Raw genomic sequence first — 16,126 nt, 5'->3', positions numbered from 1 at the left:
CTTCTTTAGCTGTAAGTTTTTGTTGTTTATTACTTCTTTAGCTGTAAGTTTTTGTTGTTTATTACTTCTTTAGCTGTAAGTTTTAGCTAATTTTTGTTGTTTATTACTTCTTTAACTATAAGTTTTAGCTTGTTTTTGTTGTTTATTACTTCTTTAGCTGTAAGTTTTTGTTGTTTATTACTTCTTTAGCTGTAAGTTTTTGTTGTTTATTACTTCTTTAGCTGTAAGTTTTTGTTGTTTATTACTTCTTTAACTGTAAATTTTTGTTGTTTATTACTTCTTCAGCTGTAAGTTTTAGCTGTTTATTACTTCTTTAACTGTAAGTTTTAGCTGGTTTTTGTTGCTTATTACTTCTTTAGCTGTAAGTTTTAGTTGTTTTTGTTGCTTATTACTTCTTTAACTATAAGTTTTAGCTGGTTTTTGTTGTTTATTACTTCTTTAGCTGTAAGTTTTAGCTGGTTTTTGTTGTTTATTATTTCTTTAACTGTAAGTTTGAGCTGGTATTTGTTGTTTATTACTTCTTCAGCTGTAAGTTTTAGTTTTTGTTGTAGTTCCTCTGCTGTGGAGCAGTTTCATTTAAAGACTGGCAGAAATCAAAATGGCTGCAGGAGGACAAAAACACAACTAACAAAGCTCCAGACACCTGCTGTATGTCGTACTCTCTGGGATGTGCGGAGGATGATCACCCGTCAAATATCTACTACGAGGTACTGTCAACGGCCCAGACTACTAGATTGTATTATAACTATGTCTTGATAAACATACATGGGTGAAATTAATCTGGGAGATTGTCAATATTGAGCACTGGGTATTCTTGCTGTGATGAGCAAACATATATCTTATATTGGGCAATTTTGACATTGCGAATATTTGGTGGATCTGTCAACAGAACCACAACTGTAGATGGAAATCTTGGCATATTTAACAAATGTATCATTTTAATATGAAAAGAAATTTTCGTCGCCCACCAATCATTCTAACATGCCAAAATTACCCAATGTATTGTACATTTACTAGAAAATGCTTATTAGTGGTTTACTTAAGAAATAAATTTCATTTTTGAAATACATGAGGTTATAAACTGTTATTTTAATGCACTTCATGAAGTACATGTATGCTGGAGTTAATTAGTGTTCAAGTTCATACCCTCTTGTATTTTCAAAAAATGAAAATTATTTCTTATATTTACATTCTATTTTCATTTCTGTTTGAATTCACAGCTGTTAGAATAGTCGTACTATATTTATTAAAATTAATACACACATTGTTTACAACTGCAACACGTTCATGAGGAAATGGCTATCATTTCAATTTGCAAAGATGCGTTGGTACCATTGGTACAATGGCCAAAACATTGGAAATATAAATATTAATTGTCTGCTCACCTCATGGCATTCATATGATGTGAATTTCAAATAACAACCAGTCATCTATGACAATCACATCATGTTCATATAGCAGTACATATAATTATGTATAATGTTTTGAATTTCAACTTCGAATTTTCAAAGACTTTCCTTATTTTTCGGTCATCGTGAATAAAACAGCTTTGGCTGGTTTTCTGAGCAGGATTGATTAGTTTGGAATTTGTGAAGCAGACAGATAGATACTGGTTATATAAGAATTACTGCTTCATATTTGAAATGTAGCTTTGTCTGATTAATTAGATATCAGAATATCTTGTCCATATTTTTAAGAAAAGAATCCCCAAAACACAACTTTACACTGCATGAATTTAAACGTATTTTGGCAGAAGTTCCCTGAATATCTCTTAGTTCATCATATTTATCAAAATCATTGAATATTATCATTATAACTTCGAACAATTTGTTTTGCTGAAGTATGAAAAAACAAAAAAAGTAATATATTATGACAGTACTGTGAATTTATTTACAGGGCTGCAGCCCAAAGCTTGCCAAGTACACCAAGGAATCTTTAATGATTATTGGGGGCATCGGACTAGGGCTGTGTTGTGTGCAGGTGTGTATAATTTATTGTATGTAATATTAGTAAGATACAGAAAAACAGGGTAAAGGGTCCATAGGACAAGTGAAATATGAGAGAGTAAAGTAGGGTAGGGAAGTAAAAATCATCAGATCTTCGTGGCCGCTCTCTTTAGAGTCTTAGTGATGAGGTCATAACCTCTAACAACGGTGCAATGTTTAAAAATCTTGTTTACTCCTAAACATCTAGCAGACAGACTGATTATCAAGTCATAATAGCATGGATGTCTCTTTATGAAATTCATGGCCTTTGAGTCAATGGTAAAATTGTGTAGATCATACACTGAAAATGCATTAAATCTTTTAAACTGGATGAATAGCTAAAATGAGCATAGTGATCTCTACCAAAATTATGAAATTCATTGGTTCAGTCTATATGACTTATTTTCTTAGAACATAATTAATTTTTCTAGAAGTCCCCAATTGGGTTCAGACCCTAGGATTGGAACACGGGTACTTGAAGTATAGATATTACTGCGCGCACACACATACACACACACATACACACACAATTTCTCCGAAATAAGTGGATTCTCTATTTCATCCCAATTTTGATTTATGTTGTAAATCGAGAACCTATACCAGAATAGTCTTTTTCAAAATTGCGATTTCCGGATATTTTTATGTCCGGTCCGGTATCGTAAACGTACTTTGTTTCACTTTGCCTTTTAGAAACCCAAATACACATGTAATTATGATTTATAAAGCGTTTTCTCAATGAGAGAAGGCATTTTCGAGGTCAAGAATACCATGGCGAAAAATAAAAAATAAAATCCTCCCACCCGCCCCATTTTTTTGTGAAGTTTGAATGATAATCTACTAATTAATTATACCCCCCGCAACAAGTTGTGGGGGGGATATACTGGAATCGGGTTGTCCGTCTGTCTGTCCGTCCGTCTGTAGATGCAATGGTTTCCGGGCTCTAAAGCGTTATCCTTTCCACCTACAGTCACCATATCATACATATGGACTACCCATGGGATGAAGATGTTCCCTATCGATTTTGGGGTCAAAAGGTCAAAGGTCAAGTGCACTGGACATTGAAGTAGAAATATTGTTTCTGAGCTCTAAAGCGTTATCCTTTCCACCTACAGTTACCATATCATACATATGGACTACCCATGGGATGAAGATGTTCCCTATCAATTTTGGGGTCAAAGGTCATGCGCACTGGACATCGAAGTAGCAATATGGTTCGGTTTGTCATGCCATTTGTTTTTTACACTCAGAAAAGAGGTAGTTTATACCTATTACCAACACCCTTTGGGAGATTGGGGTAAGCGGGGGGTATTCTTAGTGAGCATTGCTCACAGTACCTCTTGTTTTACTTGGCCTTACCCTCTAACACACAGACTGGATACATGGTTATAAATAGCATGCAGGCCCTCCTTCAGAATTACGAAAATTCTTGACCCCTGGGTGAAAGGTTCAGGTCCTAGGGTGGGGCAGATTAATTTCTTGTAATTTGAGTATGTGTCTCGTGATACTTAAATGACTGTTAAAGTCCATGGACCTCTTGTTAGACTCACTCATAGTGCTTCACTATACTGGATACAGAGTTATTTTCACCCCATTTTTGTTGTTGTTGTTGCCCTTCTACCCTTGCAAATAGTTTCACCTTGTTTTAAATTAGCCCTGACACAGTTGATAAGATGGAAAATGATTTCGCTCAGTCTCAAGTTTGTCCATTGGCAATGAGGGTGAAAGGAGCAAAAATAAAATGAGGGTGAAAATTTCCCAGTTTAGAATACCAGTATCGGATTTGATGATCATACTGTCCACAATAAAAACAGTTGAATAAATGTAGTATGCAGAGCAATACAGAGATGCTGACAAATATATACATCCCACTTTTTACTGCTTTCAGATATTTGGAGTTATATTCTCATGCTGTCTAGTCAGGAAAATTAAGGACAAGGTTTATAAGTACTGACAAGATAGCAGATGAACAAATCACCAAGGGCTAGTAATGATTGAATGACATTGGATGTGACAATACCTAAATGGCTAGCCACGTCTCCTTGCAATATCAAATGTTTTATGTTCATACCATGTCAGCAAAGCAGTTCTTTTATAGTGGTGCTTTTTTCTTCTTCCTATGAATGTGTGTCATATGACAATGTGTCTCTGAAAATTTTGTATGCAATACGTTTATACAATATTCATTGGATAGATTTTTGAGATTTAGTAAGATGAGTTTATATGTAAAACCTGTAATTTTATGCAGATGTATAGGGTAGACTTTTTATCTATTAGTTTCTGTGATAGAAAAATGAGATAGTTTTGATAACAACTACATAAGGGAAGGACCTGATTTGGCCCCCTAAAAAATGACTTTTTTCAGGTTTTTAGGTCACCTGAGTAAAACTCAGGTGACCTATTGCAATTGGTTTTCATCCGTCGTCGTCTGTCGTGCGTTAACAATTGAACAATTTTAACTTCTTCTTAATAACTACCAGTCCAGTTCTTTTCAAATTTGGTGTGAAGCATCATTGGGACAAGGGGGACATAGATTGTAAATTTCAGGACTCCAGCACCCCTGGGGCTCTAGGGGTGGGGCAAAAACTGTCCAAAATTGACCAATTTTCAAAAATCTTCTTCTCAAGAACCACAAACATGTAAGAAAAACTAAATACATAATGATGTAGAGCAGGAAGGCCTCTACCAAAATTGTAAATTTCATTATCCCCGGGGTGGGGGTTCTGACCCCAGGGTGGGGCCAAACTTGTTATATAGTGTTTATGTGTAAAACACTTAAATTACATCTTCTTTAATGCTATTGATACATGTACTAAATTGAAAGTAAGTAGATATTTAGAAAGAACAGATAGTCCTTTACCAAAATTGTAAATTTGATTATTCCAGGGGTAGGGATTTTGGTATCGGGGTGGGGCCAAAATGGTCAGTTATTAAGTGTGTGAACAATAGACATTTTTAACTTCTTGATAACAATCATTCCAATTCTTTTCAAATTTGGTATGAAACATATTTGGATCAAGGGGAACATAAATTGTAAATTTCAGGATTCCTTCACCCCTGGGGCCTTAGGGGCAGGACAAAAACTGCCCAAAAATGACAAATTTTCAAAAATCTTCTTCTCAAGAACCACACACATGTAAGAAAAAATAAATGCATAGTAATGTAGAGGAGGAAAGCCTCTACCAAAATTGTAAATTTCATGATCCCCGGGGTAGGGGTTCTGACCCCAGGGCAGAGTCAAACTTGTTATATAGTGTTTATGTGTAAAACACTTCAATAACATTTTCTTTAGAGCTTTTGATACTAACTTGAAACTAAATGGATAGAGCAGGTAGTCTTTTACCAAAATTGTAAATTTTATTTTCCCCAGAGTAAGGGTTTTGACCCCAGGGTGGGGCCAAACTTAGTATATAGTATTTATGTGTAAGTTTGCTGATACTGTATAAAATCTAAATGCATACTTAGGAATAGCAGAAAAGGATGTACAAAAAAAGGTGAATTTCAATCAAAACCCAGGGTTATGACTTTAGGATGAGTCCAAATTAGTCATATCTTTTGATGTTTTAATGTTAATACAAATGTACACCTATTATTTAAAGCTTTTCATCAGTGTGTGCACTTTTGAGGGCAGTGAAGTTTTAAGAACACATATTGTTTTATACTGTTGCTGAACATTAGAATTTAGCTTAGATATTCAGAACAGGAAATTTTTTCTAGATTTCATAGCCCATGGAAGTAGTGATACTTTTTCACTAGTATTCAGGTGACCAATAAGGCCTGTGGGCCTCTTGTTTTAAAGCATAGTTTATTTCAATTTGAGGAAAAGTGTATGCAGATCTTTCTTTTATGTTTTTGTTTGAAAAAAAGTGATAGTCAAAAAACATAAATGTTTTTTACTTTATCTGGATTTTCAAAATTTTGTTGCAAAGGTGCACATTTTCATACCATTTCCATTTCACAAATATAGAGCGACTTTGTTATATATGTATGTATCTTTCAAAGATTTGTCCTTGATAGAAATATTCATCTTCTTCACAAGTTGCTTTGTTTGGAATTGGAAGATAAGCACTCAAAACAACACTTTTCATCATTAAAAAGCAGACAAATAAAGAATGCATCTATTCTGATGTCAAATTACAAAAAATGGCACAAAGTCAAGTTTGGAAATTATATATATGAAATCTTTTAGATTTTACATGAATTTTCACATTTTTTCATTCAATATGGATTTTTGCTTTTTTTTGCATGTTTTTCTATGTCGTAAGGAAACTGATACAAAATATTTGTAAATATGTTAATACATGTTCTGATATCTGCTCTTCTTTAGATATATATATATATATATATATATGGAAATGTCTCATATTTTTTAACTTTCACGTTCAATTTTTGATAGATTTACATCAGGGTATTTTTTTTTCATGAAGTTACAATTTATTTAAATTGATTTTTAGATCCTTATAACCCCTGCTCTCTACACATCCCCTATTATTGGTATGTTTTTCAGTCTCAACAGAATAATCACTCGTAATTTCCCCAACTTACCTGTACAGAAATTCCTCCAGATTTTATTTAGAATTTAAAAGTTGCGAGTGCATGCTATTTAAAAGTTGTTTTATTTAACTCCATACACTGAACTTCTTTAACATATTTTGATGTTTACCATTGCGGCTTTTTAAATTGCCTGCATTTTCTAATTTTGCCAAGGGTCTTTCATGAATTTAAAAATAAATACCGAATGATAAAAGATTGAGAAACCTTATAATTAGCAAAATTTGTGGAACTTGCTTCTTCCATTACATTCTCTAGATTGTTCAGACTGCCATGAGTAGATTGTTCAAACTGCCATGAGAAAATTGTTGTGGGTTCAGAGTGGAAAAACACTTAACAAATAGACTTCAATTTGCCATGAGTAGATTGTTCAGACTGCCATGAGAAAATTGTTGTGGGTTCAGAGTGGAAAAACACTTAACAAATAGACTCAATTTTTAAAAATACATGAGGTTATGAACTACAATGTTTCATACCAAAATACTTCATGTTGCAGTTCATATCCTCGTGTACCATTGTATTGACATTCTACTTTGACTTCTGTCAGAATTCCCTGTTAGAATAAACATAGTATGTTTATCAAGATCCATATACACATTGTTTACAACTGTAGCACGTTCATAAGGAAATGACTGTCCTTACAATTTGTAAAGAAAATGTAAATATAATCAGGAAGACATATTGTCTGGAAATGATGTTACAGATAAAGAGAACTTATTTCACCCTCAAATCATAAAACAAGTCAATGGGATTCAATTTTCATGAAATTATTTTATTTGCTCATATGTCAAGATGTTTAAAGTAATTTTCCCTTTTCTAAACCTCAAGAAAGCAGAATTTATGCTCTAGGTATCATGACATTTGAATTAAATCTCAGTGATAAATAAGATATACATGTATAGGCTCGGCCTGCTGCCTAATCCTATTACATTATACATGTACATGATAAAATATGTTTAAATTGTGAATAAAATGTTCTGAAATTTTTGTTGACCAATCCACACAATCCTGGTAAATTACAACAAGCATGCAATATGTGTGTATTTTTTTAAAATGCATTGTTTTGATATTTTGTCGTTGCCTTTATTTGTGTTGCGGGGTTTTTAATGCCCTAGCCATGTGTTAATCCAGAAAACGGAGTTTGTCTTGTATCAAAAGAATTGTAAAACTGCATACCAAGAAATCAGTATTACTTATACATTTACCTCCCCAAAAGTGAGGCTGATGTAAGCTTTTATGTGTTTATCTCCATAACTTGTCTTCATTTCAACATCTTCAAAAATATGGAGATTATCTTCAGACCTACTTGTATAGGACAAAAAGCATTTGGCTAAAAGTTGTTTTTTACATTAATGTAGTAGGAATTCAATGTTTGGATCATGGTTGTTCATGATTAATAAGAATGAGATAAATCTTCAATTTAAAAAGAAGAGGAAAACAAATTGGCAAAGTTAGTGATGAAACCATGATCTTAACATCATGGCTGGGGTCTGTGACAGTTGAATTGTTGACAATCTTTTCAAACAGTAGACAGCCATGTCTAGTGTGTACATAGATTCAAGCAGGTGTGTATTCAGATGATCATTTAGAACTAGATGTATGATCATGATGTGAGCATTGTGGCATGTGACAACTTGTTCCAAGTACAATGATCCCCCGTTATAACGCCAACATTTGTACCTCGGCAATTTTGGCGTTATAACGGGTGGCATTATATCGGGGGAGGGGGTATGTGTACAGCTGTCATAAGAAATCAAGCAAATTTTATCTACTACATCGTGCTTTGAATGCCTGGATAATCCCGGCGTCCAGTGGTTGTAAATGACTTGTAATGGTAGGGGTATTTAATGATTTCCAGTTTTTGTTTTATGCCCAACACGCTTAGACTTCGGTGTGTCCGCCATACTCAGATTTAAAAAACAATACTGCATATTTGAACTCAGTATCTGCTCCAAACTTTGATAACTTGAGGACTAATGGCAGATAATTGCTTAAGCCTGCTCACTGAAATTTTCCTGCCGTTGATTGGCGATAATTAGCAGGGGTGATTATAACGGAAATTGACCAAATCGTACCTGTAAATAGGATGGCGGTATGCGGGGGATGGCGTTATAACGGGGTTTTACATAATGAGGAAAATGGGACTCTGAACTTTTTTGGTGATATGTGGGGGTGGCATTATAACGGGAGGGGGGGGGGGGGCAATATATTGCAGGGGATCACTGTATTCACGTGTTTGCTGGAACTTTTATTTAAAAAAAACTATACAGCTTAAACATATCATAATTCACTTGTGTGACTTAGTTTGTGCAAGATCAGGGCAATTTTTATCATATTTTTTGTTTGTTATTTGAACCTTTCAAAGTTTTTTTTTAAATACAGTAAAGCATCCTACTAGCTAAACTGATAAAAACTTTTCATATCATAGGTCAGTGATTTGTTTATATTACAAATTTTATTGTTGCGCCAAGCCAGGCATGGACATGATTTGAGCTGAAATTTTTCAAGTTTTATTTTTCTATTCTTATTGTTTACAATGCTTAACTGAAGTATTTCTAATGGTCAACCAAAATTTGAATATCAGGTTTGGAGTTTCAAGCTCAGATACAGCACTCACAATTCTTTGTTATGTAAACAAGGCTTGTGCCATGTTTTTGTTTACAAATATAGATTGCTTAATAATAAAAATAGCCTGTTTAAAACAAAATAAGATGTGCTAAACACTAGAAACTATTTAACTTGTAAAATCTGCTTTAAACCAACTTTTACTAGTATATTAAAACTATGAAAACAAAAACATGGCACGAGCCTTGTTTACATAACAAAGAGTTGTGAGCTCTGTATCTCCCATGTACCTTGACAACTGACATTAAAAAAAATTTGCTGACCATTAGAGATGCCTTAGTTAAGCATTTTAAACATAAAAAATGAAAAAATAAAATTTGAAAATTTTCAGCTCAAATCATATCCATTCCCCTTTAAGATTATATTTGTGTTCCCATTTTGACCCACTCAGAAAAAAATATCCCCATTCCAAAACTTTTGTTGCAATTTCTTTCAAGAATATTATATTTCTTTCAAACAGCTAAACTTTTCTTTCTTTATTAACTTTTTGCTTCATCACAAACTAGATAATGATTTGCTCATTGAATGTTACTATTTTATGTTTTTATTTCCAAAATGAAATATTTTCCACCCATCAGTTCTGAATTCAAAAGGGTGAATCAAAAAGGGAAAATGAATAATATTTTAATCTAGGCCTTGCAATATGAATTATTGTTGTTTTCAATGTTCTCTAAAAGCCAATTCTCGCCTGATTTTTACTGTTATTCACTTATTGTTTATTATAAATTCTTGTGTATCATAGTTATATGTGTCATATAGAGTACAATTGTACTTCTTAGAAATACCATATTGTTCACATAGTTATGTTGTCTTAAAAAAGGAAATAAAATGAAAAATAGGGTTTGTTATCTCTTTGCAAGGAAGTTATTGTGGAAAGGGACAGTACATTGTGAAATTTGATGCATGGTCACTCTGGTAAACTAGCTGTGGGCTGGTAGGAGTTACTAGTATTTATATACCTGTCTAAGAAGGGACGTATTATGGTATGGCATTTGTGTCCACCCATCTGTCAGTTAACTTTTTGTTTCTGTCTCATAACTTAAATACTCGTCAAACTTTGTCAGCTTGTACATCTTGGGTAGGCCCTAGAGGGTGGGTCACATTAAAGGGCGATGGTGACCTTTGATTAAGATATATGACAAAGCCATGTCTGACTCGTACTGGACACTTAATTGATGTAGAACCACCAAACACGGTCAGTTAATGCATCATGGGTAGAAGGTGTCGCACCCTACATCAAGGTCACTGTGACCTTTGATTAAAATATGATTATACGTGTCGTAACCCTTTTTTGGGCTCATGTAGATTTGAGTACTAGAATCAATAAACTTTGTCATTTGTTTTATTTCTGGAGTAATGTAAATTGCAGCTTAAACTCGGGTTTATAAATTTTTAACAAGATGTGTTTGTGAAACACAAATGCCCCCGTAATAGCCAATTCCGTAGATGGCCAAGGTCACAGGGACAAGTATCTTGGTACCAGTAGAAAGATTGATTGATTGTATATTGTTTAACGTCCCTCTTGAGAATCTTTCACTCATATGGAGACGTCACCATTGCTGGTGAAGGGTTGCAAAATTTAGACCTATGCTATGCTCGGCGCTTACGGCCTTTGAGCAGGGGGGGGGGGGGGGTCTTTATCGTACCACACCTGCTGTGCCGGGACCTCGGTTTTTGCGGTCTCATCCGAAGGACTGTCCCAGTTAGTCGCCTCTTATGACAAGCAAGAGGTACTGAGGACCTAATCTAACCCGGAGTCCCACAGGACTAGATATGCTCATGTGTAATATGAAAACTCCAATATTTACCATTCAGAAGTTATGATCAATGTCAATTTTTTTTAAAGTAGGTCAAATGTCAAGGTCAAAAGGTTTAGTACCAACAGAAAGGGCTTATCACAAGGAATACTCATGTGAAATATCAAAGCTCTAGCACTTACTGTTCAAGAGTTATTAGCAAGGTTAAGATATCTAACAGAATGACAGACAGGACAAAAATAATATGCCCCCCCCCCCCCCCCCCATCTTCGATCTCGGGGGCATAAAAATAGCAGCAAGTATTAAAGAAAAACTATGATTTAAACGATGTACTCCCTAAATAATATAAGAGGGAACTTGTACTGCCTCGCTAGTGTGTTAGCTTTTCTGCTGACGTGGTAGTCTCTCTTTATCACGCAAGTTAAACAACGGCGAGTGTAATCAGCACTTGGCTGGGTGACCGCTACACGTTACAAAGGGTTGACATGAATTTGTCACATGGACACTCATCTGTTTATGATTAATAAACATCTGACGGACGTATCATGTGCCGTGTCGGTGCACTATTATTCACAGGGAAATCATCTGCTTACCGGAAGGAAAGAAAGAGAAAGGTGTCCGGGCATCGTCGCAAACCACGGGTTATTGTTTCATTCTATTCCACAAACTAATGAAACAACCCGTGGTTTGCAACGATGGTGTCCGGGTAGTGTAATGGTTAACACGCTCGCTTCTCGCCGCGGAGTGGTTGTATGCGAAACGATAATGTGGTCGCCCTCTCTGACACGTAGGTCCTCTCCCACATCAATGATCCCTTCCCGCCGAGGGCATACTATACTCTTTAGAGAAGTCGAGAGGCTATCGACTTCTCTAAAGAGAATAAGGGCATACCTAATTGAAGACCTACGGGTAATTGAAGACCTACGGAAGACTTACAGAAGACCTACAAAAATGTGGGCTATATACATCAAAACTAATATGATTTTCTTATTAAGCATGTCTCAAATATAAAATAAACACAAACAATTTTGATAAAAATAAATTTTTAAAGTGTATTTATAAAGCTCGGTATGGGGAACATTTGACCTAGTGCACGTAAATATATATCTTCAAAGCAGCTGTTCAATTGTTATTCATTTCTTTTATTTTTTAAGATACAATTTTGAAACATTTTCCCGATCTTTTAGCAAAGAAAATATACAAGAAATGATTATTAATAGAACAGCTGAATTTGCAAGTATGACATTTATACGAGTAATCGTTCTTGCGCTAGGTCGTCAAAAGAGAAAAATAGTTGTCCCTACCCAGCTTTGAAAATACACTTTAAAACTTATTCTTATCAAACATTTTTGTTTATATTAGATATTTGAGACATGCTTAATGAGAAAATCATATTAGTTTTTATGTAAATAGCCATTATTTTTGTAAGTCTTCCGTAGGTCTTCAATTACCTGTAGGTCTTCAATTCGATATCTGAGCCGACGAGAAACATTTATTTGTAGAACCTTGTTAATAGTCGTAAAGTTTTTAAAAAGCTATTTTCATATTTTACGTTCATTTCTGTCTGAACATTCCCAGCCATCGAAATAGTCGTATTATATCAAAATTCATACGCACATGTACATGTAGAGCCATTCATGAAGAAATGACTATCATTTCAATTTGGTAAAGATATCGAAAGTTAAAACATCGGGAATGTAAATATTATACTAAACCTTTGTGTAGTGAAGATGGTTCGTTCCGAAGCAGCTAGTCAACTGAAAAAGAACCCAAGTGAGAAATGACTGAAATTATGATTCTTCAACATTAAGTTTGTTTCGTAAGATACAAAAGGGAGAGGGTATAACGGTGTCCAGTAGTCAAGTGGCTGTGCAAAATTCCTCAAATTTATATTTGATGAAATTCGTAAAAACTAAACAGATCTGTTCAATTTCAAACAAAAGAATGGATGAACAAATTTTCATCTATAGACATGTCGGAATAATATTTTGACAGATCACATCTGCTTCGTACTTAAATATTTTATTGAAAATGACTACTGACGGCAAACCAACTCAACTTTATGACAGACGGGATGATTTCACTTTCTTCATCCCATATGTAATATTTATGTAGCAATATCCCATTATCACCTGCATATGGTGTTTATATCTTATGGTGTCCGGATAGGACCATGTGCAAAAGCGCGACGGCGTGTTGTGCGATTTAGCGCGTTTTAAGAAACGCGCTAAATCGCACAACACGCCGTCGCGCTATCACGCCAATACACAACACGCCGTCAAGCTAACACGCTGTCGCTCTAATGCGAATGACTGCAAAATCACGACGGCTTGTTGTGTGTTAGCGTGACAGTGCGACGGCGTGTTGTGTATTAGCGTGAGCGCTATTAAACTTTTGCACATGACCTTATCCGGACACCATAATATCTCTCAACTGATTCGAGAGGTAAGAACTAGTTCTACGTATGGCCAGTTTTTTAAATCGAGACAGGCTATTGACAAACAAGTTGATGTTACAGGGGCTTCAACAGTCTCGATTAAAGTCAGCATTTCGCAAATTCAATGGTCGTTACAATAATCTATTTTGCCAATCAATACAACCTATCAGTGGGTCAAATGCTGTCTGACGTGTTTCATACCGATTTTTAGGCCGTTCTTGGCATACTGATTTTGACTACGAATAACTCCGTTTACCTGATAAAAAGGGCTCACGGCGGATGTGACCGGTCGGCAGGGGGTGCTTGCTCTTCCTAGGCACCTAAATCCCACTTCTGGTATGTCTAGGAACTCTTTATTTTGTATTCCTTAAAGGAGTTACGAGATTGATCACGGTTCGTTATCTTCACCATTCATTGAAATATACAGCAAGTTTAAAAATCGGACAGAGTTAAAAATATTTGCCAGTCAAACTGCTGCATTAAATTATTTGGCGGTCTAGTCACAGGGGCTAAGCCCGTTTTAAGCCCGAACTCTGTGATACCATATCTATATTTATAGTATCACAGAGGTCGGGCTCAAAATGGGCTTAGCCCCTGTGGGTCTAGCGGCCGCCATATTGCCGCTACATAAATATATGGCAGCCTTCTGGTGAATCTATGTGACGGCATCCAGATATCATGATTATCTGGCGGTTGCCAGATAAAAAAAGATTCTCACCTAGCACCAACCGGCTTCATAGTTTTTAATCACATTGTTTTGTTAGAAAATTTGCTCATGTAAGAATTTTGAACCAAGTCAAACCTTTATAATATATCATCCCGTTTCCTGGAATTGATTTACAACAATGTATATTATTAGGCCTACCGAAATTGATACAATTATTATATAGTTAAACAAACGGTACAGAAAGTTCGGGTATAATGAACACCGAAATTACAGACAACAAAGACAGTCATGGTTATTAAGATTGTACTCTTAATTTACTCCCTCGACCCACTGGGGGCCCACAGGTACCCCCTAACTGCTGACAGTTTGTATAAATTTATCAGAGGCCAGAAACTTTCTCATTAGTTGTCTTCACTGTTTAAAAATGAGGAAAATTTGCAGTGACCTTGTTTGAGTGGACCGAAAATCCTTGGCTAGCGAAGATAAAGTACAAGGTGTTTGTGTTAACAGGCACATAGAACCCTCCTTTATTTCTTTTTTCTGTTTGTTAGTTATTTGGTAGATAGAATGTTCTAATGTCCTATGGACCCGGTTTGAGGGCGTGCCCGAGACACAGTTAGATCATTCGAACTAGTTATTTGCATATGCAAAGTAAGATACGATATGTATTACCTGGCCTGGATTTCTCGAAAAAATCTCAAACTTAAGTTTGAGTTTTCTGTTATTCGAGCTGTCAAAATCTGAGTAAAATCTCAGACTTAAGTCCAAGTTTTGACTTAAGTTTATTTCGAGAAATCCAGGCCTGGTGCCCCCTTTGATAGTGTTATAACGACCATAGAATTTGCTAAGTCCTGGCTTTGAATGAAACTTTTGAAACCCCTGTAATATCAATTTATTTTTCCAGTAGCCTGTCTTGATTTAAAAATCGATCATACGCAGAACATGCTCTTGTGTATCGAATCTGTTGAGAGACGTAAACACCATGTGCAAATCAAACAACACACAAACGTACAAATATGTTTACGCACAATCACTAGCGTTTTCGGATATAAATAAGAATTCTTTAAAATAAATACTAGTAATGCATAGTCACACACATTGCAGACGTAAATTTAAACGATCTTGGAATATAAATTATAACTATCTTAATATCAAATATGATATCACCACAAGTATTTGTATAAATACACGTAAGTATAAAACAGCTCAGATTATTCTCACCGCAAGTATACATATTAACAGTACAGAGCGGCCGTAGTTTATTCAGACTATGAGTATAGTGGATTAGATGCACACAACATTGCTTTTTATTATCCTCACAAATATGTGTATGGAATATTTTTAACATCATTACTTTAAATTACGGTTGTGCATGTATGTATATCACAAACCCGATTCATTGGTAATGCAATCAAACTACAAAGATCCATTTTGAATACATAAAATTAAATTGAAAGCTTTTAAAATACACGCCAGATGTTTCGATACGACTACAACAAACACACAAAAACGAAACAACCCTACTCGTCCAATGATGCAATATTTTTCAATCCATAAAAGCAACATTCTGACGACAGCAAGGTGTTTTCAGAAAATCAATGTTTACGTTCCCGTGCTTTTACTTCTTTTAAAAAATACATCAGTAGGATTGTCTCAAACTTTTCAAGTATGACAGTATGCACATGTATAGGTGTAAAATGCTTCTAACTCCTCCTACACCATTTCTATTGTTCTCGCCTTTACAGTAAGGTTAAACATGAATAGTTGATAACTATTTTTGTTTATTTTTTTCAAACACTCTAAGATATTTCTATTTTTTATATTATGTATTTATATTATACTAATATAAAGTTTGTAGTAAATCCATGGTGTTTCAATGTACCTAATTTCTTTATATAAACATTCACCTTCTAACTCGACATAAATACATGTACCTGTGCATGTATTACATACAATGTACATGGAATAAATGTCTAGGTTGTTTTTATTACGGATGGGGGGGGGGTGTATATAAACAATCATTTGGGGAAACGTGCGGGTAGTTTCACTGCATCGTCGCAAACCACGGGTTATTGTATTCGTTTGTGAAATAGAATGAAACAATAAC

General features: G+C 35.0%; 1 protein-coding gene across 2 annotated transcripts in view; it reads left to right on the top strand.

The window, feature by feature from the left end:
• The window catches only part of LOC125646153 (CD151 antigen-like), a 44,482-nt gene extending 34,484 nt beyond the window's left edge, over positions 1-9,998 (top strand). For both annotated transcript variants that reach the window (XM_048872326.2, XM_048872327.2), the window contains 3 exons: positions 552-707; positions 1,897-1,980; positions 3,871-9,998. In XM_048872326.2, the coding sequence (XP_048728283.2) occupies positions 552-707; positions 1,897-1,980; positions 3,871-3,936 (306 nt within the window). In that variant the 3' untranslated portion in view covers positions 3,937-9,998. The remainder of the gene's footprint in view (positions 1-551; positions 708-1,896; positions 1,981-3,870) is intronic.
• The last annotated feature ends 6,128 nt before the right edge of the window (positions 9,999-16,126 follow it).

The sequence above is a fragment of the Ostrea edulis genome, chromosome 6, assembly GCF_947568905.1.
Source record: "Ostrea edulis chromosome 6, xbOstEdul1.1, whole genome shotgun sequence".
NCBI classification, from domain to species: domain Eukaryota; kingdom Metazoa; phylum Mollusca; class Bivalvia; order Ostreida; family Ostreidae; genus Ostrea; species Ostrea edulis.
The sequence above is the reverse complement of the archived record's forward strand: the minus strand, read 5'-3'. Positions and strand labels throughout refer to the sequence as shown.